We start from the raw sequence: 26,207 nt of genomic DNA, 5'->3' as shown, positions 1-26,207 counted from the left end.
TGGGTCTTTGGAACAGAGCAAAGGTTCACCTCTTTAACAAGGCAAAGAAAATAGGAGGGTATAGGCCTGGAGCCATTATGTTCTTTAGTGACCACCTAAGTCACTCGGCCGTTAATTTTAACCTGGAGCATTCTGAAAGCCCCTTCCTTTCTGCTCTAGGTGCTGGAAATACAGCGGTGAACAACACACCTCTCCTGCTGCCGCTGCAGCTGATCCTGCCAGCCCAGTGGATGGAGCCCAGAATCCACAAACCTGCCAGGTCCGTAACCCAGTGCTTCAACGGACAGGGAGACTGCCGGCCAGGGTCAGCAGATGGGTTCCAGGCTAGTCAGCAAGTACATGGAAGAAGCAATCCTTAGAACTATTTATATTCTTAGGACTTCTATGCTAGGTTGCAGTAAAATGTGTTTTTCTTACCGCCTCAGAATCTTGTGAATGCATGGCTTATAAGAAGTGTGTTTATATTCCTAAGTTTATTTCCTAGACACTTTCGTGTGGAATTTATTTATATTAATGTGGAAAGTGCTCAACATAGTTGGCTACAACTTTACTTCCAGATAGTTACTGTGAATTCTATTTTCCTTTCTTCTGTTCACATATTTGGTTGTTAGGAAAGAAACAAATTTTCCTGATGGTTGGTCCAAGCAGGGCCTCCCTGGTGGATTGAGGAATGCCTGGCTTTTTCTCAGCTCCTTGATCCCGGAGGTAACTACAGGCAGCGTCCAGAAGACCCCTACAATGAGAGGCCTGGGGTCTGCAAGTCGCTGCTAGAGTTTTTTTTTAAAGAATGCAGCACCAACACAGATTTGTCAGGTAAATACTGTAAACCTTGGTGGAAAGCTAAAGGTTGAAGTTCCCATCCGTTCTTAACTTGACCATTTTAAGTAATGTCGAACGACATTTTTGCTTCCAAAAAAAAAAAAAAAAAAAGATAAAACTATCGCATATACTGGTCGAGTTATCTGGTTTGTGTTTTAACAAGTTGTCAACGCTGAGCTGCCAGCCCACAGAGGGAGAATAACACCTTCTAAAAGTACGTTGGAAGAAAGGCTGATGAATAAATCAGTGTAACCTTACTGTGGGGTAATGCTCAAAACACACCCTTAATTTTAAAAATACAATTCTACTAAAATTGGCAAATGTAAACATGTACATCCGCATCATTAATACCACCGTCAAAATGCAGAATGCCCCGCCCATATTCTCTCGCCCTTATTCCCTCACCAACTTTACCTTTGTTGCTACTCGCTTCCCCAAAGTGTGAAAAAAAGATAAAGACAAAGGTGTCTTTCTAATCTCAGAACCTAACGCTAGCATAGGGGTGGATAGTCAGAAGACCACAGCTAGGACTGAAGACTCTGGAGACGAGAACCCCCACGCATGTTTTAGGGGCTCACTGGACCCTCTCTTGAAACCAGGGAGGGTGTTGTCAGGGAAGGTGGCTACCAAGAAATGCCCACCACAGGTGGATGAGTCCTGTGGCATCTCCCGCTGGTCCAAGAGATCTCTGTCTTTCTGGTCCCGCAGGTCCCTGGGCGCATGCTGAACGCGCGTGGGCGGACACGCCCTGTACTCCAGGTCAGGGCAGGGCGCTGCCATAGCAACGTCCTGGACGCCCAGATCTTAGGCCGCTGCCGCCGCAGCGGGGGTCTGGGCCATCTCAGGCTCACGAGGGGAGTGGCGGCAGCGGCCCCGAGGCAGTCCAAGCCGGGGAGACAACACTGCTCCGCCCCTCCAGTTCAAGTCTAGGCCGCAGACTGGCTTGCAATCATGGTAAGATGCACGTGGCCAGAGGTTTCTGTCCTGGGATGCAGGGCAGGGATGGTCGGGGTTCGCTTGGACTCTGGGCTCCCCATCCCCCGCCTCCCGCAGCGCTGTCTCTTCCTCCGCAGCCCTTCCAGAAGCACGTCTACTACCCCCTGGCCAACAGCCCCGAGGGGCCCGACGCCTCTGCCGCAGGCGCGGCCCACATGGCCTTTGTCCCCCCCAGCGCGGCCTCGGGCCCCCTGCCCTTCTTCCAGTTCCGGCCGCGATTGGAGAGCGTGGACTGGAGGCGGCTGAGCGCCATCGACGTGGACAAGGTTGCGGGCGCTGTGGACGTCCTGACACTGCAGGAGAACATCATGAACATCACCTTCTGCAAACTGGAGGACGAGAAGTGCCCGCACTGCCAGTCAGGGGTAGACCCGGTTCTGCTAAAGCTCATCCGCCTGGCGCAGCTCACCATCGAATACCTGATGCACTCGCAGGAGTTCCTCACCTCGCAGCTGAACCTGGTGGAGGAGAGGCTGCGCCTGAGTCTGATCGACTATGAGCAGAGCAAGCAGCTGCTCACCAAACAGGCTGGCGAGATCAAACTGCTTAAGGAGGAGTGTAAACGCAGGAAGAAGATGCTGTCCACGCAGCAGATGATGATTGAAGCCAAAGCCAGCTACTACCAGGTGGGACTCTGTGCCGGGCCAGGCCCTCTTAGGAGACTAACCTTTCCACTCTGCAGAGATCCCCCTGACCCCCTCTCAGAGAAAACAGATTAAGGCCAAAGCAGTCGCTTTAATCATCAGCAAAAAAACATTTCATTACCTTCTGCAGCCACCAAGGAATTAATAATTAAATATCTAATATTGTCTGCGGGGCTTTTCGAGTTATCCAAATGTTAGTTGTTGAGCCTGTTTCCTCTTTACAATAGAGACTGTGGAAAGTCCATTTGTGTACACATTGCTATTGAAGTCGGCCCCCGAGGGACCTGGATAGGACTCAATATGTGAGTCCCTTCCCCCCTTAAATTTAAGCGGTTTCCAAATGACAGAAAAATGCCCAAACAGAACCTTAATGGATCCCTCACTCAGCCCCTCTGGCCTGCGTTTGGCACACTCCTGTGTCTCCTCTACCCGTTTGGTTCCTGCATAGGACACATCTCAAAGTGAGTTACAGACTCCTGAAGTTCCCAATGTGTGCAGTTCCTAAGGGCTTTTTATTCACATCATAACCTCTGTCTGTTATGGATTAGACATTGAACCCAGGATAAATACTGCAGTTTTGAAAGCAAAGGACAGGTCGAGTATCTCTGCTTGGAAATGCTTAGGATCTGAAATGTTTCGAAATTTGGAATGTTAACATTCATCTTAGAGGTCTTTGGCCTGAGACCCAAATCTAAATATTTGAGTCATGTGTGTGTGCATGAGTGTGTGCAGGTGCCCAAGGAGGCCAGAGAGTGTCACCGCTCCTGGAACTGGAGTTATGAGTGGGTTGGGAGCACCTTAATCTGGATGCTGAGACTCTAACCTGGGCCTCTGCAAGAGAAGAAAAGGCATCTCAGCCCATGAGACCCAAATCTAAATATACAATTAATTGGTGTTTCAAATACATCTTACAACGATGACCTGGCATTGGTTTTATACAGTATTTTAGGTTTGCCTGTGTTTTAACTAAGACCCATTGCTTGGAGTTGGGTGTGGAGTTTTACCCTTGTAGGAGGATGTCTATGCATTGGAGCATTTTGGATTTGAGATTTTAGATTAGGAGGCTTGAAGTGTGCGTAGTTGAAGGAAGGGCAAACTTTGATTAAAAAGATAGTAAAACCATGCGTTGACAGAATAGGTCACAGACATTTGGGAGAAGTGTTCTGTAAATGGCTTCAAGCGTTCATGGGAACGTGGGAGCCGACGTGGGTTTCAGCCTTGCAGAAGTGGATGTAGGGCAGAGAAGTGGTCCAGTTCATAGTGCAGAAGACAAATCCCAGGAACTCAGAGGAGTGCTTTGCAGCCTGAGGAAGCAGCTGGGAAATCATGCTGCCAGGAAGTGTCTGGCCCTGGGTAGACACCAGGGGGCACTCTCTCCAAAGACTTGTTCTCAGGGGGCCTGCTTTACAAATGGTGCTTGAAAATTACAGACCTATAAATAATGCTACGATTTCTCTCTCTCTCTCTCTCTCTCTCTCTCTCTTTTGTACAATAGATAGAATTAATTCTTCTTAAATATTTAAAGTGAGTATATTGTTTTTGAGGTTGGGTGGTCATAGAGTGAAATATTAACCCATCTAGCAAAAAGCGCTCTCTCTCTCTCTCTCTCTCTCTCTCTCTCTCTCTCTCTCTCTCTCTCTCTTTCTCTCTCTCTCTCTCATTCTTTCAGTCACCATTAAAGATTTTCACATACGAACGATGAAAGCTCTCTAACAAATGTGAAATGTGATGGATGTGTGAATATGTAAACCAGCGGCGGTGGCGCCTGTGCCGACCCTTAGCGCTGGTGATCTCTCTGAATGCCAGTGCCGACAGTGGTGGGGTTGGTGTGGGTTCACGTGGGTCAGAAGTGACTACATCATCGTTTCCTACTTAGATGGACAAGTGAAGTGACCTGCCTGTGTTGGTTTCACAGCTAGATGTTGCACAGATGCTTTCTTTCCAAGCACACACTCTCCCTGCAAACAGGGCAGTGGCAGCAGCTGCCTGTTTGGATGAGGAGTTCCGTGAGATAAAACAGGTCTGGTGAAATCGTGAATTCAGTTTTCCTTGTGACTTTCCGGTGCCAAGTTGTCTCTTATGAACCCTCTGTGAGATGGCCAAGGTCGTGGTAGTAGTGCATGGGGTGACTGAGGTGTTTAAAGACTACACCCGTGAATGGAGTCCCTCTGGCAATGAACTATTGAATTAGTTAGTGGAGGGTCTTAGTGCTGACCAGTTTGGTCTTGTACAGGTCTTATGCTGGGAGCTAAGGCTGCCATGGTTCATGGGTGCAATGGTCCCATCACGTCTAGAAGACACTGTTTCTAAGGAAACATCCTGATACCTGGCTCTTGCGATCGATCTACTTCCCTTCCGTGACACCTCCCCAGCTGTTGGCTGCCCCATAACAACCATAGCACCCTGGCACTAATTGGCGTATCTTTCCAGGGTGATTGTTATGGTTTGCAGGACTCACAGCCCAGTAAGACTCTTGAGACCTGTTCTCCCTCAACAGCCTTCATGGCACTTAAGGCACCATGGAAACTAGCCAGCAGGGAAGAAACTTCCAGATCAGTACCAGCTTGATTTCCCCATGTCCTACAATCAAAGTGTGGGCCTTACAATCATGTTCTAGTAGGTAGCCCAAAACACTGCTAATATATACTGTATTGTCTTGAGGGTTTCTGAATCCCCCAGCAACTCTATAGGGTTTTCCCACATCTGCCACTGTGGTCTTTGGAGGAACACTATCTCTCTGCATAGGGTAACTGATAAATATCAGTTGCTGGGTGGATAATAAGATTGTGCTACATATAATATACCCAATGGAATTTTATTTATCTGTAAAGAGAAAGGAAATTGTGAACTTTGTATGTAAACTGATTAATTAATAGTAATTAATAACTTTATTAATTACTATTATAGTATTATGTATTTTATTTATAGTTTTAGTAATCCAGATCCAGAAAGATAAACACATGTTCTTTCTCATGGGTGGATCCCAGCTTTGACTCTTTAGATCTGTATGTTTATCGTAGAGTGCCTGTAGCTGCCAAGAAACTAGGAAGAGGAGCCGTTAGGAGAGGAGAAGAAAGTGCATCAAGGAGGAGGACCTTTCCAACACACACACACACACACACATTTTAAGTTGGAGATGTGTTCTAATGGCCGAGCATTCCTCATGGCTTGCCATTACCTACCTGCCAGGAGATTGTTATGTTTTGGGGATTCTGATTCCAGAGGTGTGGAATGAACTCCCCTTGTGAGGGAACAGCCACGCCTTTCTGGTGCTGGAGTTTGAAGATGTCAGCAGAGTTAGATTCTGTAGGAAAATGTGAGTTAAATGAGTCTGTCTGTCCTCGGGCTTCAAAAGGAAACTTGGCTCTAGATGGACTGAGATATATATTTCTATATCCTCCCTCTACCCCTTCTCTTTCTCCCTCCCTCCCTTCTGCTCCCTCCCTTCCCTGCTCCCTGTCTTTCAAACTCTCCCATACCTTTAGTCTAAGATAATTTGTTTAGGGACTATGTGCATTTTCAGAGCACAAGAAATTCCTTAACTTAAAAGGATGCCATCAAGACTTAGACAGAAGATGGTGGTGCAAATCATTTATTTACTGATGGACATATTCCAGCCCACGGCCTCTCTCTTCTTGCTTGGCTGGTAGACTGTGCTATAAATTGAAAAGTGTGGTCTTGCTGTAGAATCAGGTCCCATGCTGCTGCTCCCAATGAGAATAGTTATGCAGAAGCTCTCCAGGGAGAGCGGGTTCAAGTCCCATCTCCACCACCGTCTCAACTGTTAGACCTTAACAGGTCACTGAACTCTTGTGTGCATTGGTCTCTGTTCTGGGGACTGGAAACGGTATTGTACGTACATCACTGTTAACTAACTTCCTGCAGCCATGCTTAGCGTGCACTTGGTTCTTTTAGCCAAGATGTGAGATTTCGTACAGAAAGCCCTGTGGCATACAAAACAAGCACCAGAGATGATGGACTTGGAGATGCCGGAAGTCACGTGACCACCGGCATTTTAGGTTTTTTTCACCTCTCCCAATCCCAGAGGCCCTGGACTCTCTGCGAAGAGATTGGGCAGACGCTGTGATCAAGTTCACATTCACGCACCCCGTCCTTGTTTCTATTTTCCTTCTCTCTGTCTCCATCCCCTTGGCTTCAAGAAACCACAGGGATTATGTAGTGAAAGTGAGACCTCTAAGGACGCCCACTTCGAGAAGGCCCTTTTCTCATTGAGAACATGAGTGTGACATGTTTCAGGCAGTCAGGATGTGAAAAGGGATTACAATGGCAATGTATATTGTCTTTTCCCCCCACTCAGTATTTTATTGTATAAAAGTTACGATATACAGAAAAATCGAAATAACCGTATGCCGAATATCCATTTAAAAAGGAAGATTTAAAAAGTAAAACTAATAAGAACAAGCAATGGACCAAGTCATAGTGACCCAGGAAGAATGCAGAGCAGTGCAGCTGACACCATAACCCAACCTCCAAGATACGACGTGTGTGCTGGTGTTTGCTCTATTTCCGTCCTTTAATTTGGGGAGGGTCTAAGATGTAGAAATAAATCAATAGACATATTGGTGCAAGACCATCCCCTGGAGCGAGAGCAGGTGCTAGAGCTCGTACCCTTAATTTTTAAAAATCTTCCTTCTATCCATTTCCGGAGGAAATATTTCTTTCCCTGTAGTCTCCTTTATGTTTTTTGTATACTGTATATCTTTGAAAGGTTTTTTTTAAATGAATGTATATATTCATAGAAGAATTTTTTTAGCTTTAAAACATTACACACACACACACACACACACACTCACCTGTATTAGCTACAAAGTCTGCCGTAACAAATACCATCAATTAGATGGCTTAAGTAACAGAACTTTATTTTGGCACATACCTGGAAGCTGAAATCCTATACCAAGGTATCAGCGGGGCTGGTTTCTGGTGAGCTTTCTCCTCCTGCCTTGAACAAATTGGTGGTAAGAAGACGGAAACCCCATGTAGTAGCAACATCATTAGGGCTTCTGGAAATTACCAGAAGGGTTGCTTCAACTGCCAAAAGATATATCCCGCCGACTTATTTTAGTTTGGCAAGGGCAGTCTTTACCTTACATTTGCCCTTTGAGTTAATATCATAGCCAGCATCCTGTATCTTTTAGGAAGAAGGCCGCCGTAAGCCATGCTTCAGATCCCTGGTTTTAACTGCGAGACAGTGGGGGAAATCACCACAGACATTTGAATTTGCTGTTTTTTTTTTTTTCAGTGCCATTTCTGTGACAAGGCCTTTATGAACCAAGCGTTTCTCCAGAGCCACATTCAGCGCCGCCACACTGAAGAGTCTCACCTTGGTAAGCACGAACTCTGCTCTCAGAGTCATTTTCCTTCTGCTCTGTTCCCCTTTCTCAACTGAGAAGTGGCCCAGGGCATTCCTCAATCCTTTTGGAAGAAAGTTTCATAGGCTGTGAGTAAATGTTGAGCCACTTAGGTGCACATTCACGGTGGCCTACCACACAGCTGGGAGCGGACGGGAGAAGTCCAACTTCTAACGGAGGGCTAAAGAGACACTTAAACCTAACATGGTGTTTTCCAAGTGCCAAATGCCAAGAAAGTGACAAAGACTGCAAAGGCCAAAGACAGGACAAAGGGAGAGTCCTCTCAGGGGGTCTTTGAAGCTCTCTGAGGAGGCCATGTCTAACCAGCATGAAGTTGTATGAAGAAGCTAGTCTCATGAGCATGAGGGACCAGAGCACACTAGAATCCACGGAGGGCAGTACTGAGAGGCAGGAGGAGAGGCTGGGATGTGTGTTTAAGGAACAGCGAGGAGGTTGGAGGAGTGGGGTGAGGAAGGCAGAGGTGTCTGGGAAGGCTGGAGGCTTGGGCGACAGATCTCAAGGCCCTGGCTGGTGGGTGTTATGTAAGTATGGTGACAAGCCAGGGGATGGCAGTTTTGTAGAGAGTGGCGATGTAATCAGTATCCAAAGGAGAGTGTTCTGTAGGTGATAGAAGAAGGTGGAGATAGAGATACAGATGTAGTCCGCAAGGGCAGTATCAGAGGCTGGCAGAATAAGGCAGCGTATAGAAATCCAAGTGAGACAAGAGAGAATCTTGGACCAGGTGGTTCCAGGGCAGAGGGGGGTAAAAAGACATGTGTCGGACTTGGGGTGAAAGTGAGAGACCCATGAAGATCTACTCCTGCTTAGATGAATATTCTCTGTGATAGAAGGTTAGGGGGTGGGAAGGAATTCGAAAGAGGGAGGAGCCAGGAGCCTTTGTGTTGGGCTCACACACATTTACATCTGCAAGTCACGTGGCTGGTGTTTAAAAATGGAGGTCCTGGAGAGATAGAAGGATCTGGAAGTCGCTGGAGGACAGTGGGCTGGGCTGATGTCATCTACTTAGAGATCAGAAGACCCAAAGCCAATACTAACCCCTCTACTGCTCCCCCCAGACAACTTTATTCCTCAAGAAGGGCAGCTAGAGAGCAGCAATGAGGGTGACCTAGGGTAGCCATTGTCTTGAACAGCAAGAGGGAAGAGGGTTCCAAAAAGATTGCAGTGGCCAGATGTTCCCGTGTATCAGATGTTCCGGGATGCAGATGGAGAGCATCATCCCATCACTGCACAGTAGTTGCCCTGGACACCAAAACTTTAAGGAACCTATGAGACAACATGTCAGTCTGAGTGAGCGGAGCTGGGGGCCAGTGAGGAAATGCTCTCAACAAACATGGCTGTATATGTTAGCCATGTGTGCTGGGAAGGAAAGCCAGAGACCTGAATCATGTCAATTGAAGTGCAGAAGCAAGAGAAATGTGTCTTACGTGGGGGTCAATGTGCTTGGGTGCTAATGGGAAATAACCAGGAGGTAGAGGTAGAAATAAAGACTCTGAAACAGGAGCACGCTCTGAGGTTTACCCACGGAGCCCGTCTTCCCACTTGGTGTCTTCTCAATGATTGGAGTGTCTCCTTCTCCCGGAGCTGGTCTGGCTTTGTGCCACCGTGACCTACACAAGTGTTTTCAAGTTGTTCTCATTCTCGTCAACCGGGGCCAGTCTGTGTGTATTCCTGCCCATAATGCTTTTTAGCAGATTTGCGTGTATTTCTGCCCATAATGCTTTGTAGTAGAAGCAAAACAGACAGCAGAAAGTTTCATTATAAACAATGGACTGGGCTGGAGAGACGGCTCAGCGGTTAAGAGCACTGGCTGCTCTTCCAGAGGTCCTGAGTTCAAATCCCAGCAACCACATGATGGCTCCCAACCATCTGTAATGGGATCTGGTGCCCTATTCTGGTGTGTCTGCCGACAGCGACAGTGTACTCATATATAATAAGTAAAAACATGGATCACTGATAGGAGTAAGCGGTGTATTGGAAACACGGAATGTTGAACTGTTTGTAAGTGGCCCACCGTTCTCGGGCGCGAAACTGATCTCTCTCTCTCTGTTTCAGTATCTCACTCTATCTCATACTCCTGTCAGAGGGCGCCTCGGACTCTGACATGAGTATTGTTTCTTCAGGTCATCTTTGAGGTTCTGACTTTCAGCTTTGGTTCCCATACCTTTCATGTCTACACTCACAGCACACGTTTACCATTCAGTCATGTGTACATCCTCATGTAAGTACATGTACATAACTATATCCTTCCTTTCACCACCTCTCAGTTCTTCGCTTGGGCCCTAGCTGACAGACGACTGCCTGAGCTTGCGTCTCGAGTCCCCCGGGGTCTCTGTGATCGCTGATAGGGGACTTGGGTGGGAACGTGAACCATGGTGACTATGATTTCAGGATTGTGCTACTTGTAGGTGAAGCCCTTGCTTCTCCGCTTTGAGTGTGACGGACACCCCTGGAAAAGTCCCGAGCACCCGTGGGTCAGAAACCCCGGGCTCACTCCCTGAACAAGGCTCTCATGGTGACCCTGCTGAATAATCAACCTTAGTACAGTGAGTGGCGGAAAGAAGCCACCAGAGCTAATGAAGTGGTTGGTCACATGAAGGGCTCCAGATAAACACTAAAGGACAGGACTGGGCTCATGGCGTAAAATACGTAATAACGTCCCAAGGGAGAGCATTTTCCTTTGTCTCATCCATAGAACTGTGCCCCGTAAGTTTTCAGGTGAGTTCATAAGGAATTACATTCTAACTAGATCTTCCCTTGCAACAGACTATAACACAAAGGCCCAGACCGACAGGCTCCAGAAGGAGATTGACATGTTGAAGGAACAGCTGCAACTCACCAGGTCTCAGCTCGAGTCTGCCCAGCACTCTCATGCTGTCCGGTTCTCTAAGGTAGGGCACAGCGCCCTGTGTGGAGATGCCACAGTGAAGTCCTTTAAAAGATGCAGGGAAAGAGGGATGCTGGCTCCATGGTTGTCTGTGTGTGTCTCTGTGTGTGCGTGTTTGTATGTGTGTGTTTATATGTGTGTGTCTGTATCTCTGTGTATGTGTGTATTTGTGCATATGTGTGTCTGTGTGTGTTAATGTGTGTGTATGTGTGTTTGTGTCTGTGTCTCTGTGTGTGCATGTGTGTGTGTGTCTCTGTGTTCATGTGTGTCTGTGTGTGCATGTGTGTATATGATACATGTGTGTGTTGAGTATAATATGTGTTGCATATTCTCACATGGGCCAGAGGCCTTATTCCTTTGAGACAATCTCCGTCACTGAACACAGATGAGGCTGGTTGCCCTCAAGCCTCAGCAGTCTTCCTATTTCTGACTTGCACAGCATGGGCTTGTAAGCTTGCGAGGGGCCATCTTGGTTTTATACATTGGTGCTGGAGATTTGAACTGGGGTCTTCCTACTTACGCAACAAGCACTGTTAACCACTGAGCCACATCTCCAGATTCCAAATGTGGTTTTGTTTTTTTATTTTTTTATTTACATTTATTTATTGAGCATTTGTATGTGGGCGTGCCTGTGTCCTGGGCCTGTGGAAGTCAGAGGATAGTTGTAAGTCTCTGGTTCTCCCCTTCCACTCTGTTAATCCTTAGTTCTCATTGGAGTTCTCACGCTTGGCACCAAGCACCTTTCTGCACGGAGCCATCTGCCATTCCCCAGTCTGTGCTTAGCTTTGGAAAGTCATTGTGGATGGGCCAGTGGTTTTGGAAAGTGCTCCTACATGTCTAATTCAAAGAAGAAACACCAACAGACTTGGGGTGAAGCTATGACTCGTTTGAAAATTTGCATCTGTGTTATATCCCTTAGTGACATAATCTTAAAATAATTTCAGGACTATGAAGTGCAGAAAACAAAAGAAGAAGACTTTCTGAAGCTGTTTGACAGATGGAAAGAGGAAGAGAAGGAGAAGCTACTCGAGGAAATGGAGAAAGTCAAGGAGATGTTTATGAGGGAATTTAAAGAGTTAACTTCGAAGAATTCCGCATTAGAATATGTAAGTATGTAATCATCAGACTGCTCGATTTGGGATTCTGTGTTTGCATGGCTATGTAGCCAGGGGGATAGGGTCTTCTACATGCCCAGTACACACTGCCCCTCCTCCCTGGGCAACTCCTAGGGGCGGATAAGTCTTAGAAGCAAAACTAAAGACAACAAGAGAATCCTTTTATTGCCCTTCCCCACCCAGGATCTTGTCCAACACACCGTGTTACAGTGGGCCATTCTGTCCCCTGCGGCTTTTCTGTGGTCAGCGAGAGTTCGTCAACCTTTTTACTATGGAACCTAACGATCTGGACACGCGTGGGTTGTTTGTATGGGAAGCCCTGCTATGGGGGTTTATCTGACTAGTGTCAGGGTATCGTAATTAGTCAGAGTTTATGTGGGGCGAATCTTGGAGATACCGTACAATTCATCGATTGTGCCAAGTGCACGCAGTCTCCATGGTCTATGGCTCTCACTGTGACCTCACCCTGGGAGTGTTGGTAAGAAGAGGCTTCTGTGCTGACAGGCTTCTCTTCCCACTTTTAGTGGGTTGCCATGAGCATCTGATGAAGTAGGCTCCCTGCCCTTCTGTTCTTGATCTTAACTTTACAGCCTGTTGTCGTCACCTGAGTTTTTTTTTTTTTTTTTTCCATAGTTAACTTTGGGGAAATTAAACCATTTATATCCCCAGTGGATTTATTGGTATGGCCCCTGGACAGTGTTCACCTTCTTTTGCAATATCTTTAACTTCTCAGAACTGTCACAGGCATGGTGATCCACCCCTGCAATCCAGCTCTCAGGAGGCTGAGATGGGGTCAGCAGGAGTTCGAGTCCAGCTTGGCCAGCATAGCAAGATCTGCCGTAAAAAATAAACAGAGAGAGATGCATATACCCAGTTCCTCTCACAGACATTATGTTCCTGTCAAACATGTAAAGACCCATCTTCCGAGGCCGGGAGTTGACTTGGGGGCAGAGAGATGGTCAGCAGATAAAGCAGCTGCATGCAAGCTGGCTTCAGTCCCCTCTCAATCCCCGAAACCCACAGAGAGGTGGAAACAGAGACCAGTGCCCTAAGCCCCAATAATAGATCATCTTTAAAACGACAGCCTTCTTCCCATTTTTTTTCCCCACATTCTGGTGGAGATATCAAAGATCAGACACTTGTAGAAGAAGGACGAAGAGGAGGAAACAGGCAAGGAGTGTCTAGAGAGACAGGGATTGCTGAACTCGGCTTTGCGCTCCCTGGCTCTTTCACTGTTCCCCTTAAATAAATGCCTGACATTTCTATTGGTGATTCTTTCCACCCACAGCAGTTGTTCGAAATACAGAAGTCTAACATCCAGATCAAGTCCAACATTGGCACCTTAAGAGACGTTAACGAGCTTAGAGAGGACCATCTTCCGTATCCCCAGGATCTTCAGAACATGCTGCAGCTCCTGGACAGCCAGGTACAGCGTGGGTGAGGACCACAGCCACAACGTATAATATGTATTTAGTTATTTGTGTATGTCTCCATGAGTTTGTGTGCGCGGCATACAGGCAGTGTCCGTACAGGGCAGAAGGAGGGCATTGGATCCCGTGGAACTAGAATTACGGGTGGTTTTGAGTCCTGGCATGTGCGTTGAACCCAGGTCCTCTGCAAAAGCAGTGAAGAACTCTTAACCACAGAGCCATGACTCCACCGCCTTGGGTTTTCTCTCAATGAGTTCATTCCCAGCAAATGTATTTGTTCTGTTTCTTTCTTTTCCTTTCTTGTCTCTCAACAAATGCCTGATTTCATAAGTGCTGACTCATAGGTATAAGTTCAGGATAGTAGTTAAAATTTATCACCGATGAAAACATTAGTTCAAACTTGTCAATTCATATTATTATTCAGTGATTTCCAGATCGCTGCTGTTGAGCTCACTTAAGAATGCATATTGAAGCATTAAGCGTACATTAGTTTGCGTGTAGCAGTGTTTTGACAAACTGGTATCTTTGATATATTTTATTTTCATTGGGAAGTCAGACTCCATAATCACTCTGTAAAAGTGGTTTGATCGCAGTGGTAAAGGGAAGGAAATTAAAAATCAAACAGGCTAATATATATAGGTTGGTGGTATAGCCTTGTGAGCCCTCACATCCAGTCGACCCTCTATGTTGGTGGGGGGATTGTTACCCTGGCTGTTAAAGCCTCTGAATTCAGTCATTTTGTAAAAGCCCTTGAGTCAGTGAGATGGTTCACAAGGTGAAGGCATTTGTCGCCAAGCTTGATGACCTAGGATCAACCCCTGGGACCCAACTGGTAGAAGGAATGAACCAACTCCCATGGGTTGCCTTCTGACATCCACATGGGTGCGGAGGCAGTCTTTGACCTTGCACACACACACAAATGTATATAAGTGCACATACATAAAAAGCAAATGTAATACAATTTTTAGTAAGAGTAAGCCTGTGGAACTTTTAAATGGTAAGGACCTTTTGAAATAGGATTACTGTTTCTTCTTCTTTTTAAAGATTTGTTTATTTATTTATTTATTTATTTTATGTATGTGAGTACACTGTCTCTGTCTTCAGACACATGAGAAGAGGGCATCTGATTTCATTACAGATGGTTGTGAGCCACCATGTGGTTGCTGGGAATTGAACTCAGGACCTCTGGAAGAGAAGTCACTGCTCCCACTGAGCCATCTCTCCAGCCTCTGCTGTTCCTTGATTTAATGCCATGTCTTGCCTGCCTCCCTTAAATGTACCGCTTGGGCACGCATGTCATTGTCCTGTCTAGCTTTAGTCTTTCAGTGACACTGCCCCCAACTCTTCAGTGTAGCAAAGCCTTGTTACCTGTCCCACTGTACACAGTGATGATGTCCCTTCTGCCTTCACAGTGATGATGTCCCTTCTGCCCAGTGTCCTCTTTCTAGAACACAGCTCCTTGTTCCCTACCGTGGTCCTGCTGCTTTCTTTGCGGCAGCTGTCTCTCCGTTCTCAGAACCTGTCTCTTACTCATTCCCCGGTATGACTGGAGCAGCACCTCCACCAGGTCTCCCCACATCTCCTCTCTGTACCATGTCGCTGGGTCATTTGAGCGAGCTGACTTATCCATATTCAAGAGGAGTTCCCTCATGGTTATGTCCACCCCGTCCCATACGGTGCACGCTGTCTTTTTGATCCTCTTCCAAGCTGCCAGAGGTTGCTCAGCCATGTGACTAACCTGAGTAGGAAGTTGGAAGCTGACATTTACCTTCCACAGACCACAGTGTCTCCCGTGCACTGAGCTGCCTGACTAGAACCCCCGGACCCAACAACCCTGGTTCTTTGACCTCTTAGAATCTCACAGTAGCACTTGGTTTCTTTGTTTGTTCATTTGTTTGTTTTGGGTTTTTTGTTTTTCTTCAAATAACGTCTTATGAAACACAACCATACACATCCACTTAAGTCCTGCCCACGGCTGTTCTCCCGTGTGCTGGATAGTTTCCTGTCAACCTGACACAGCGTGACACCAGAGAGAAAGGAGCCTCACTGGAAAAAACAAGGTCTTGATGCAGGCAGACCTACAGTCCATTTTCTTAATTAGTGACTGATAGGGAAGGACCTAACCCTTTGTGGGTGGGGCCATCCCTAGGCCGGTGGCCTTGGGGTCTACAAGAAAGCAGACTGAACAAGTCATGTGGAACAAGCCAGTAAGCAGCACTCCTCCATGGCCTCTGCGTCCTCCCCTGCCTGAATTCCTGTCCTGACTCCTGTGATGATGTCCCTTCCCTCCCCAGCTTGCCTTGGTCACAATAATAGCAGCCTGAACAGGACACCTCCACACCCACGATGTGACAGACTCCCCTGCCCCCACTTTGTAACCTAAAACACTCACTGTGTAAATCAAATGTCTACTGATCCCAACCCTACAGTACAAGCAGAGACGGGTGGGTTTGAGCATCCTGGCCACATACACTCTAGAAATGGTAGCTGGGGTTTTATGAGACGGTCGGGTTTCATGGGCAGCCTGTGGAGGGGAAGCTCCAGTGTGGAGTGGGCTCCCGAGTTACTGACTCGCCATTTGTCTTTCAGGCAAACAGGTGGTCAGATCGATTTCAAGTTCTCAACGAAGAGCACAGCAAGGAGAAGGGGCAGGTAAGACCGTTGCTTTCTTCCCGGTGTGGACAGTGAAAAGGGGCATCACAAACATAAGTGCGCACTTGTGCACACAAACATACACACACACACACACATGCGCACATGCACATGCACATACACACACAAATTGGCCATCTTTGAACAGAATATTTAGTATACTTGGTAATAAAACACATTTCCCTACTTAACATTTTCTGAGAGATGTGTGAGAAAATTATTAGAATTACTTACAGTTTTGCTACCAAAATCAACCACTGCTACTCCTTTGTAAGTTTTTCTTCAGTTTTCTTTCCATGTTGTAAATGTTTAAGATTTTAAACTATTTTGTTTGTCCTTTAAGAGTTTCACACATGTCTACAGTTTATTTTACTCTTACCCATTTCTAACTCTTCACCTCCAGCACACTCTGGAACTGAACCTCTCCTCCCCCAGCCTCATGTCTCCCTTTCAAAATATGTTAAAAACAAACAACTAGTTGATTCCAGTTAGTGCTGCCCTTAGGCGCATAGGTATAGGGTATCCACTGGGCACTGTATATGTCAGGAAATTAATTGTTAATGCTCCCACCAGGGAGAAAATATATCGAGATGGGAAATCTTGCTTATACTTCAACAATATTATCTTTTGTACCCTTGTCTTCTTTAGATATTTTCTAGGTAAAGCATATGCATTCCATAAAATAATCTAACTTTCACAGTTACTACTAAGAACTTCATATGGCGCTCAGCAGAATCTCACATTGCTAAAGATTTTATATCATATAACATAGAGTTTGCACACACAAGAGCTAGGAAAGATGAACAGTTAGAGGAGCATACAGTTTTCCAGTTTTTATTTCTTTTCTTAACAACAACAGACCCGGAAGGGGGGATGGAGTGGGGGAGGAACAACCTGCAAACAGTATGAAAACAGGAAAGACCAGAACACACAAGTGTGCAGGTACACTGATCTGTGAGCACCAAGAATGGTATTACCGATGAGTGATCCCATTCGGATCTTTACTGAGCAATTACTAGGCGCTGCACTTTCTGGGGCTAAAGACAGGGAACAACCACTGTAGCACACAAGCAGCAGAAGTCGGGCCACTGAGGTTGGGAAAGAAGAGACCAGTGGTTGTGTGTGTAAGCACAGCTCAGTTGGGCGGCAGCCGCGTGTGGGTAATGCCTGTGTTTGTTGCTAAAACCTAGCTTTCTGAGTTCCGGATCAGGCAGCCTAACACCTTGGGGTTATCTCTGTCACAAGCTAATATAAAACTCTTGGGTTTGTCACAGTTGCAGTTCATAGTATGCTGGTTCATCCGAACAAACATTTATCCCCTGTCTCCCACTTAACCCTGTCAGCCGTCTCTAATGCTGTACATCTCTGGTCCCTGAGCCATACACTGCCACCACCCGCCCTTACCCAAGCAGTTACCCTCCTCCGAACAGCTGCAGGCCTGGGATCAATATCTTTTCCATCCGCTCTCCGCAATGTCAATAAAAGAATGGGGCTGGCTCCTTCATCCTCACCCTTTCTCTTCCTGGACCTGGCTGTTCCAGCTGTAACAGCTTTCTGATAGTTTCCAGAATATTCTGATTTTTCAAAATATGTGTGTGCGGGGGACGTGTGAACATGTATGCATATTCACATGTGTGTGGGTATGTATGTGGCCATATGTGTTGGCACAGGTTGATAGTGAGTACCCCCCCCCAGTCATTGTTCAGTTTATTTGCTGAGGCAGGAGGATCTCTTGCTGAACCTGGAACTTGGTGATTTTCCAAGTTAGTCTGGGCAGCTGGCCTGCCCAAGAGACCCACTGTCACCAGCTCCCGAGTACAGCCTCCTGGCAGCTGTCATTTGGTGCTGCATGTCTACACTCTGGTGCTCGAGTGTGTGTGTGTGTGTGTGTGTGTGTGTGTGTGTACTTTGTCTGCTGATCTTGTCTCATCCTGCTCTTGTACTGGGGGGCAGGGAGGGGGGATGAGACAGTCTGGAAGCCACTGTTTTAAGCTCTTTTTTTAAAGGGCTAAACTGAGCAGGAGAAGCCCAGTCAGGATAACTTCTCCATGTGTTAGGTGAAAGTGGGCTGCTATGGGCTTTATCTGTGCCTGAGATGTCCCTTTGCTTTTGCCGAATTCAGCTAGAAGCACATCGTGAAGGTCCCAGCCAAACCCAGGGCTGGGTGGTGCACAGTGGTGTGGACAGACTCATGCCCAGCAGGTTCTGCTGTTCCTTTGTCTGCTGTTTAGAAGCTGTTTGCTTCTGTCTCACCTGCACCCTAACAAAGAGGTGAATTCAACCAAATGCAGTCATCTCTGCCGGAGACCTATTAATTATTCCACATGATTGGCGCCTACTTGTCCCACAACACACACACTGTGTTTCTCTGTTTAAGGGAAGCTGCCTGTGCCAACTTGTTATTGCTTTACCCAGGTTCTTGGCAGTCTTTTTTCCTTCTCCTTCTTAAAATAACATTTGTAGGAGTTCAAAGGGAGTCACACATAAACCATGGTGTGACCTTCTGACCCAGCCTGAGAACCCCAGAGGTGCACTATGGTCACACAGTGACAGAGCTGGTGTTATGAGCGAGGCCACAGAGGACAGCAGAGAGCTTGAAATGATAGATCTCAGTCTGTCTGTTCATCTGTCACACACAGGCACAAGGATGTCTGTCTGTCTGTCTCTCTCTCTCTCTTACACACACACACACACACACACACACACACACACACACACACACACACACACGCTCACATACCCATGCACACACAGGTACAAGGATCTCAATCTGTCTGTCTGTTGTTCTCTCATGCACACACAGACCAGATCCTAAACCTCCATCCAAAAATCCTAAGCAATTTTACTAGAATTTCCTACTGATTTAAAGCTAAGCATTTCTCAGATGGATTTTTTTGGTGGGGGTTGGGGGTTATGTTCTTCCAACCGTCTGGAAGTATTGAGAACATTCGGGTTTGTTCTGTCCTGAGACAGGATCTTACTATATAGTCCTAGTTGTCTTAAGAGGACCTAAGTTCAAGTTCAGTTCCCAGCTTCTGTTACAAGTAACTAAAAACTGCCTGTACCCAGGTCCAGAAATCCCTGGCCTATGTAGATACATGCACACACGTGCACACACGTGCACATACCCACATAGGCACACACATATGCAACCAGTTAAAGTTAAATCTTTTAAATCAACAAACAGGCACATTAGGAAGTGCCTATATAGACGTTCACACCCTCACACCAGACAGATGCTTCCCCTGGTTTCATCAGCCTGTCCACATCAGACATTAGAAGCACACTATCCTGAGTATGCATTGCCAAGCTCGGTTTTGGTTTGGTTTGGTTTTCTTTACCACTCTCTTTTAGCAACTAGTAAAATTGCCTTAACAGGGCATTCTCTAAATTATCAGAGGCAAATGCTGCTTGAGTTCTTTTTTATCTGGCATATAATATTCCTTGGCATTAAGTTTCTGTGTGGCTTTTATGTGCCATTGTGATGAAATGCATGGCAAAGGCAACTTGGGGACCTGCTTACACCAGTTCACAGTTTGAGGGTACAGTCTACTACCAGGGATGGGGGGAGGGGAGACAGTGAAACAAGACCTTCTTGCAGCTCCTTACGTCACACCCCACAGTCAAGAGAAGAAGGAAATGGACACCGTGACTCAGGTCCCCTCGCCCTCCTGGGGCAGTCCAGGACCTATTCCACAGAATAGTGCCACCCACATTCAAGGTGGGCCTTGCCCCTTGCGTGGACTTCACTTAGAAAGTTCCTCACCGACAAGCTTAGAAGTTTGTTCCCATGGTGAGTCAAAATCTCATTAAGTTGACAAGATTAACCATCACACGGGCTGAGGAGTTGGCTCAGCAATTAAAGAGCTTGCTACACTAACAAGAGGCCAGGGGGTAATATACCCGGAATTAGTGGACGTGGCAGCCCACCTTGATTTCAGCCTCAGAAAGTGGATCATGGTTGGACGGAGGAACTCTGCCTACATACGGTAAGGAGTGATGTTGGAAGACTCCGAGTATCAGCCTTTCCCCTACGTGGACATGGCACATACTTGTGTGTACTTACATGACAGTGTATACACACACACACACACACACACACACACACACACAATGTGTACCTAAAGGAAAAAGAGATTAATCCTCATACTCTCTAAAGATGTTTCCCCCCTCCCATTCATTCCTCCTTCTCCCTCTTCCTGAAGCTCCTTCCTGTACAGACCAGGGATCATGCTAATGGCTGGGAATATAAACCGGGATCAAATGAGCTCTCTGGACCACGGTTGCCAGAATTAGCGTGTTACATGTGACTGTGAAGGCAGGGGACAGGAACGCAGGAAAAGCTCACCCTGGAGGTGACACCAGGGCTCTGAGAGAGACAGACACTTTGTCCTTAATCCCCTCGCAGCAGTATATGACTTTACGGAATGTACTTCGGTTGACTCAACTGCCCACCTCTTAGCTCCGTCTCCCATGGGAAACTCCCCGGAAGAGGCGAGCTCTAGTACAGCCAGGACCTTGACAAGGACCGACAGAAGGTTTTTCTGAGTCAGTTACTTGATGAACAGAGACCACGTAAAAACCAGCAAGGAAATTAAGACAAGCACATAAAGCCTGAAGAAAAAAATGTCACGCGTGCAGCTTGCAGGCTGACGAGCTTCCCGGTTGTTTCCCCAGCTCCTGTCACACATAGAGAAGCTTCGAAGCTCAATGATGAAAGACTTAAGCGCAGATAATGTTTTCTACAAGAGGAGGGTGGAAGAGTTAGGCCAGAAGCTGCAGGAGCAGAACGAACTGATCATCAGTCAGAAGCAGCAGGTATGGCTGTTGGGGTGGGGGCGGGGAGGGGCTGGGGGCGGGGAGGAGCGGGACGGGGAGGGGCGGGGTAGAGGCAGGGAGGAGTGGGGAGGAGAGGGGGAGGGCAGGGTGGGGTGGGGGCGGGGATCGGTGGGAGCGGGGAGGAGCGGGACGGGGAGGGGTGGGGAGGGGAGGGGGGAGGGGAGGGGGGAGGGGAGGGTGGGGTGGGGGCGGGAGGGGCTGGGGGCGGGGAGAGGGTCTGTACAGAGCGCCTTTGAGCAGCACCAATGCCCAAAGAACACAGAGGTTTAAATTATGGCGTCTAAAGTTGAATACGACAAAAATAGGCTGTTTCCTCCTTGTACCCTTATGGACTGCCTGTAAGAGTAGATTGTTCTCACAGCTACCTTAGACACAGAGATACTTCAGATACAAATCTGAAGGTAGATAAGACTTGTACCCACGATCCCTTGGAGAAGTAGCCAGATCCGCACGCCTGGCTCTTCTACATGTCTTGCTTCTGCTAGGAAGCATATGTTGGGGTTATTTAGCGAGAAGGGCAATCTGCTGGCGGTCCTATCTGGCTTTGCGTTTGGTCTGTCCCTCTCCAGTTCAGAATGTAAACTGCTACTGGGCTATTCCGTGTTTTGCAGATTAAAGAGTTTGCCAGTAAACCGTTCGGCAGTGTTGGCGATCTGAAAGGTGAGTGGCCACAACGGCCGTACCCAAGCCAAAGCGACTGCCTCGGGTGCAGACAGTCTGGGCCTGATGATGGATGTCTACGAAGGCAACGTGCTACTCAACATTTTAATCTGGGGTGTCTGTCTGTCTGCTGTTAAGAGTTATTGCCGTAACCCAGAAAATTGAAGAATTAAAATCTAAACTTTTATTTAAAATGTATATATTAGTCAGTCATCAATTATGTGCATTTATCATCTGGTTAATAGTCACTTGACTCTTTAACACTTTTTAAAATTGTTGTATGTGTATGAGTATTTTACATGCATGTAAGTATGTATACCCTATGTGTGTGCAGTACCTGCAGAAGCCAAAAGAGGGCGACATCCCCTAGAACTGGAATGGCAGATGGTTGTGAGCTGCTATGTGAGTGCTGGGAACTCAGTAAACCCAGTTCCTCTGCCAGAGTAGCAGGTGCTCCTAACCACTAAGCCATCTTCCCAGTGCAGCCCGTTATCTCTTGAATTATATACTTAAGACAGTGTTAGAAACGTGGGGCTTAGAAAGAGTTTGAGCTCAGCCCCCGTCCCTGGTTGAGTCTGTATTCAGTTTCTTCATCTCTCAGGGAGGAAACAGTCACAGTAAAGCCTTGTCCCAAGGATTGAACGGAGTAACTCACGAAGTACAGCTGGCTGTAGACCTATCAGGATTAGCGTTAAACACTTCATTCTGAAACGCTCTCAAGACCAGCTGCAGTAGGAGCTTGACTAAGCATCATGGCCGTACTTGTGACCTACGGGCCACAGCAGCAGTAACCCTGCCACCTCCTGTCAGGGTTACTGATCAGAAGGCAGAATGGAACAAAAGTTAGACCTGTGCCTAAGTGTCTTCCGGAGATCCTTGGCTTGGCCCCTGAGTGCCTCAGACTGTTTAAGAATTCTCTGCCCGTGTGGGAGACACTAGCAAAGGTTTGGTAATAGGATGCACAGCTGAGCTATCATCCATTTTTTAATGAGCTAAATGTTTGGCAAACAAAACAAAACCAAAAAGACTTGGGAGGGGGTGAGTTCATGATTTCCTTTAACTTCTCTCAGGAGAGCAGATGTGACGAGAAATGTAAGTTAATGCTCACATAATTATAAATAATTGACTAGAAGTCATCCCAAGAAAAAAAATCGAACTGTGAAAGAATGTGAGTCAGGCGGGGCATAGTGGTCCACACCTTTAATCCCAGCACTCAGGAGGCAGAGGCAGGAGATCTCTTCTCTGTGAGTTCAAGGCCAGCCTGCTCTCTAGAGGGAGCTCCAGGACAGCCAGGGCTACACAGGATTGGCAGTGACGGCTGCTAAATCTTGCTCTGATCCTGCAGTTTCCCTTTTTAACCTCCATGTCTATATTTTCAGGGGCTCCTTTAACCCGGCCAACGTTGGAACCTAAATCAGCCGCACCGACCGCACCCAGTAAGTGTCTGCGGAGGGTCAGCAGAGGGTTGGGGGGCTAAGCCACCTTCATGCTCACTTTTACTCGATTACGTGATGTCTTGGAGATTTTTCTTTGAGAAGCAATGTAGTTCGTGATGAACAGTGATTCCTTTTCACCCCAAGCTTTGACTGAGATCCTGTGATGTGGGTTTAGTTGTGCCTGTCCTGTGGTGGTTTGTCTTACAAAGGAAGGAGTACAAATTTCGCAAGTTCACATTTTGAGACTTCCCAAAGGAACCTTGGAAGATCGTGGAGGGTGGCCATGCCACGCCAACACGGCTGAGGTTGATGCTGAGGAGTTCAATGGGCCCTCCTTCGAGGTTCTCCTCTCCCTACTAGTGACCAGCACGGGCAGCTGGTATAGGACCTGGATTTGTCCGGTTGTAAACCAACAAGATCAAGCCTTTGGAGATGACAGGAACATCCTTGCTGTGCATACAAGGACAGCGTTTGATCCCCATCACTTAAGACCAAGTTAGGCACAGTGTATCACACGCATGTGTGGCACACGCATGTAATCCTTGGGGGTGGACACAGGCATCTCCGGGGCTTGTTCACTACTCAAGTCTAGTTAAATCTGCAAGCTCTAGGTTCAGTCAGAGATCCCTTCTTAAAAGATACACTGGATAGCCTGGCACAGTGACCCAGATCTTTAATTTCGGTATGCAAGGGGCAGAGGCAGGTAGATCTCTTGAGTCTGAGGCCAGCCTGGTCTATGAAGTTAGTCCCGGGACATCCAGGACTACAATAGAGACCCTGTCATCATAACATACATAAAAACAGACAAAAGATAAGCTGGAAAGATAGCTCAAAGGTTCAGAGCAGTTACAAAGATTGGAGCTCAGATCCTAGAACCCACAAATTAAATAAATAAATAAATAAATAAATAAATAAATAAATAAATAAATAAATAAATAAATAAATAATTGAGTTGGAGCCCAAGTGAGGAAGGTATCAGCCATTGACCCCCACATTCCACAGGCAAACATGCACACACACACACACACACACACACACACACACACACACAGACGTGTGTGCGTGTACACAAAGATGTGGCCTTTTCACACTTTTTTTTTTTTTGCAATGATGGTGAAATAATTTGAATCTTTTAATCTCTGTTCAGGAAAGAGAGAAGAAAACGACTCTGGGTAGAGGAAGTGAGGGCGGGTCATGTTTGTGAGCAACAGTTCCGGGTGCTGTGTGCACAGGGGGCACTAGTGGACTCAGGACTGAGGCTGGGCACAGAGCTGAGCCCACTCCCATGGGCCAGGCTGCAGGAGAGGACTGTGCAGCGAGTGTAGTGAATTCATTACTGCGTGTCTTTCGGGATTTGGCAGCTTTCCTCAGGTGGTCCGGGAGGGGGGAGGTGGTGACGGGGGTTCTCTTATGAAACCACTGTTGCCTTCTAATGCCAAGGAGATTGGAATGTTGTGGGAGTAGGCGGGACTAACTTAGGAAATAAAGAAAATGCACACTTCAGGGAAGGATGGAACATTAAAAGACTGAGCCAAACACTAAACAAAGGAAACATCACCAAGCGCACAAACAGGAAAGAAAAGGGGGGGGGGGACCCAGCAAAGTGTTTGGAGGGATTCTGTCTACATGGAATGTCCACATAGTCTGAGGGAGGGAGCCAGATTATGAGTAGTCGGTCGTTAAGCTCTTGATAGAGTAAGGAATTTATTCTCCAAAATTTCAAGTAATTTTACCTTTTAAAGTGTATATAGTGCTTGCATGGGTGTGTGTGTGTGTGTGTGTGTGTGTGTGTAAAATTATTTAAAGAAGTATGTGGTATGTGTAAATTTCACTGATGCTCCATGTGGTAAAAAAAAAAAAAAAAAGATGTCCTGGAATGATGAGAATTGGGGAGGGATCAGGGGATTATAATCCATATATAGGGGACCCTTAGGGGTGGCGTACTCACCCCCAATCCCTCTCCAGCTTGGAGAAAGATCTAGACATCCAAAATGGTAGGCGTGACAAGGGGAGCCTCGTCATGAGAGGAGCACAGGTGCCCTAAAGTTTAGGATAAGAAAATTCAAATCACAAAGAAAAGGTGAACATAGAAGTGTCGTCCAGCACGAGGCGGGGTCGGATCCAAGGGCTGCAGCCAGTCATCTGGGACAGATGTCCCCCCTCCGTCCCCCGCTGTCTGCTGCGTAAGTTAGCAAGAGCCTGGTGTGACCTAACATTTGAGACCTGTCCCTCTCTTCCGTCGTTCTATGACCTAGAGCAGCACAGTTTTAACACAGTCACACCTGTTGGCTTTAAAGGCCAACCAGAGACTGCCTGGGGATCCATCCCATGTACAGACACCAAACCCAGACACTATTGCTGAGGCCAAGAAGTGCTTCTGACAGGAGCCTGACGTTTGCAACCCCCATAAGAACAACAATATCAACCAACCAGAGCTCCCAAGGACTAAACCACTATCCAAAGAGTAGAAATGGATGGACCCATGGCTGCAGCTGCACATTTAGCAGAGGATGGCCTTGCTGGGCGTCAGTGGGAGGAGAAGCCCTTGGTCCTGCCAAGGCTCCATGCCCCAGTGTAGGGAAATCTCAGGGCGGGGAGGCGGGAGAGGGTGGGTGGGCGCCCTCATAGAAGCAGGGGGAGGGAGAATGGGATAGAGGGTATGCAGGGGAATTTGGGAAAAGGGATAACATTTGAAATATAAATAAAATATATCCAATAAAAATTTTATTATTTTTTTTAAAGCTGAAGTAACATGTGGATCCTTTCAGTGGGTTTTCCTGAAACATGGATAGTATTGGGATGGTAGCGATTTTGTTTACATGGCAAAATGCTCACCTAAAACTGTACAGCTGTGGCATAACGTCACAGAGCCAGCTGTGGACGATGGACCGACGGCCTCGGCTGTGTCTCAGTGATTATTCACCGGGCACCGCCAGGCTCTCGGTTTCCCACGACCGTAGCTTGCAAAGCTCTGGTGCAGATCGCACGAGTTGCGAATGAATCCGGAAGTCTTTTCTACGTTTCTCGTTATTTGTGGACAGATAGGAGTGTGGCACTATCATGGGTATTTATTGTAAAGAAAGAAAATGCAGCTACAGAATTCACAAGGTTCTGACCACTGGGAGTAAAGGGTGAATTAGAGGAAGAAATAAACCACTAGGTAGTTGTTTAATGGGGAGCAAGACGGCTGTGACTAGACACTTCACGGGCTCTTGGGAACTGTGAAACCCATGAAGAGACTGAAGGCTTTGCCTTCTGGATACATTTCAAAAGCACTCAGAACTGATCAGGTCGGGTTGCCCCGGTGTAAAGCTGCACTGGAGTTAAGGCCTTCACATCTAG

The 26,207-nt window shown here is 47.0% G+C and overlaps 1 protein-coding gene across 1 annotated transcript in view; it reads left to right on the top strand.

Moving 5' to 3' along the window:
- Positions 1–2,388: 2,388 nt before the first annotated feature.
- Positions 2,389–26,207, top strand: part of DZIP1 (DAZ interacting zinc finger protein 1) — a 43,695-nt gene continuing 19,876 nt past the window's right edge. Inside the window, exons 1-9 of the mRNA XM_080917188.1 lie at positions 2,389–2,441; positions 7,720–7,804; positions 10,613–10,737; positions 11,678–11,839; positions 13,137–13,274; positions 15,868–15,930; positions 20,608–20,748; positions 21,381–21,429; positions 22,809–22,865. Coding sequence (XP_080773314.1) covers positions 2,391–2,441; positions 7,720–7,804; positions 10,613–10,737; positions 11,678–11,839; positions 13,137–13,274; positions 15,868–15,930; positions 20,608–20,748; positions 21,381–21,429; positions 22,809–22,865 — 871 coding nt within the window. The 5' untranslated portion in view covers positions 2,389–2,390. The remainder of the gene's footprint in view (positions 2,442–7,719; positions 7,805–10,612; positions 10,738–11,677; positions 11,840–13,136; positions 13,275–15,867; positions 15,931–20,607; positions 20,749–21,380; positions 21,430–22,808; positions 22,866–26,207) is intronic.

Source organism: Micromys minutus (genome assembly GCF_963924665.1).
Source record: "Micromys minutus genome assembly, chromosome: 5".
Taxonomy (NCBI): Eukaryota; Metazoa; Chordata; class Mammalia; order Rodentia; family Muridae; genus Micromys; species Micromys minutus.
This window is presented reverse-complemented; position numbering and strand designations above follow the sequence as displayed.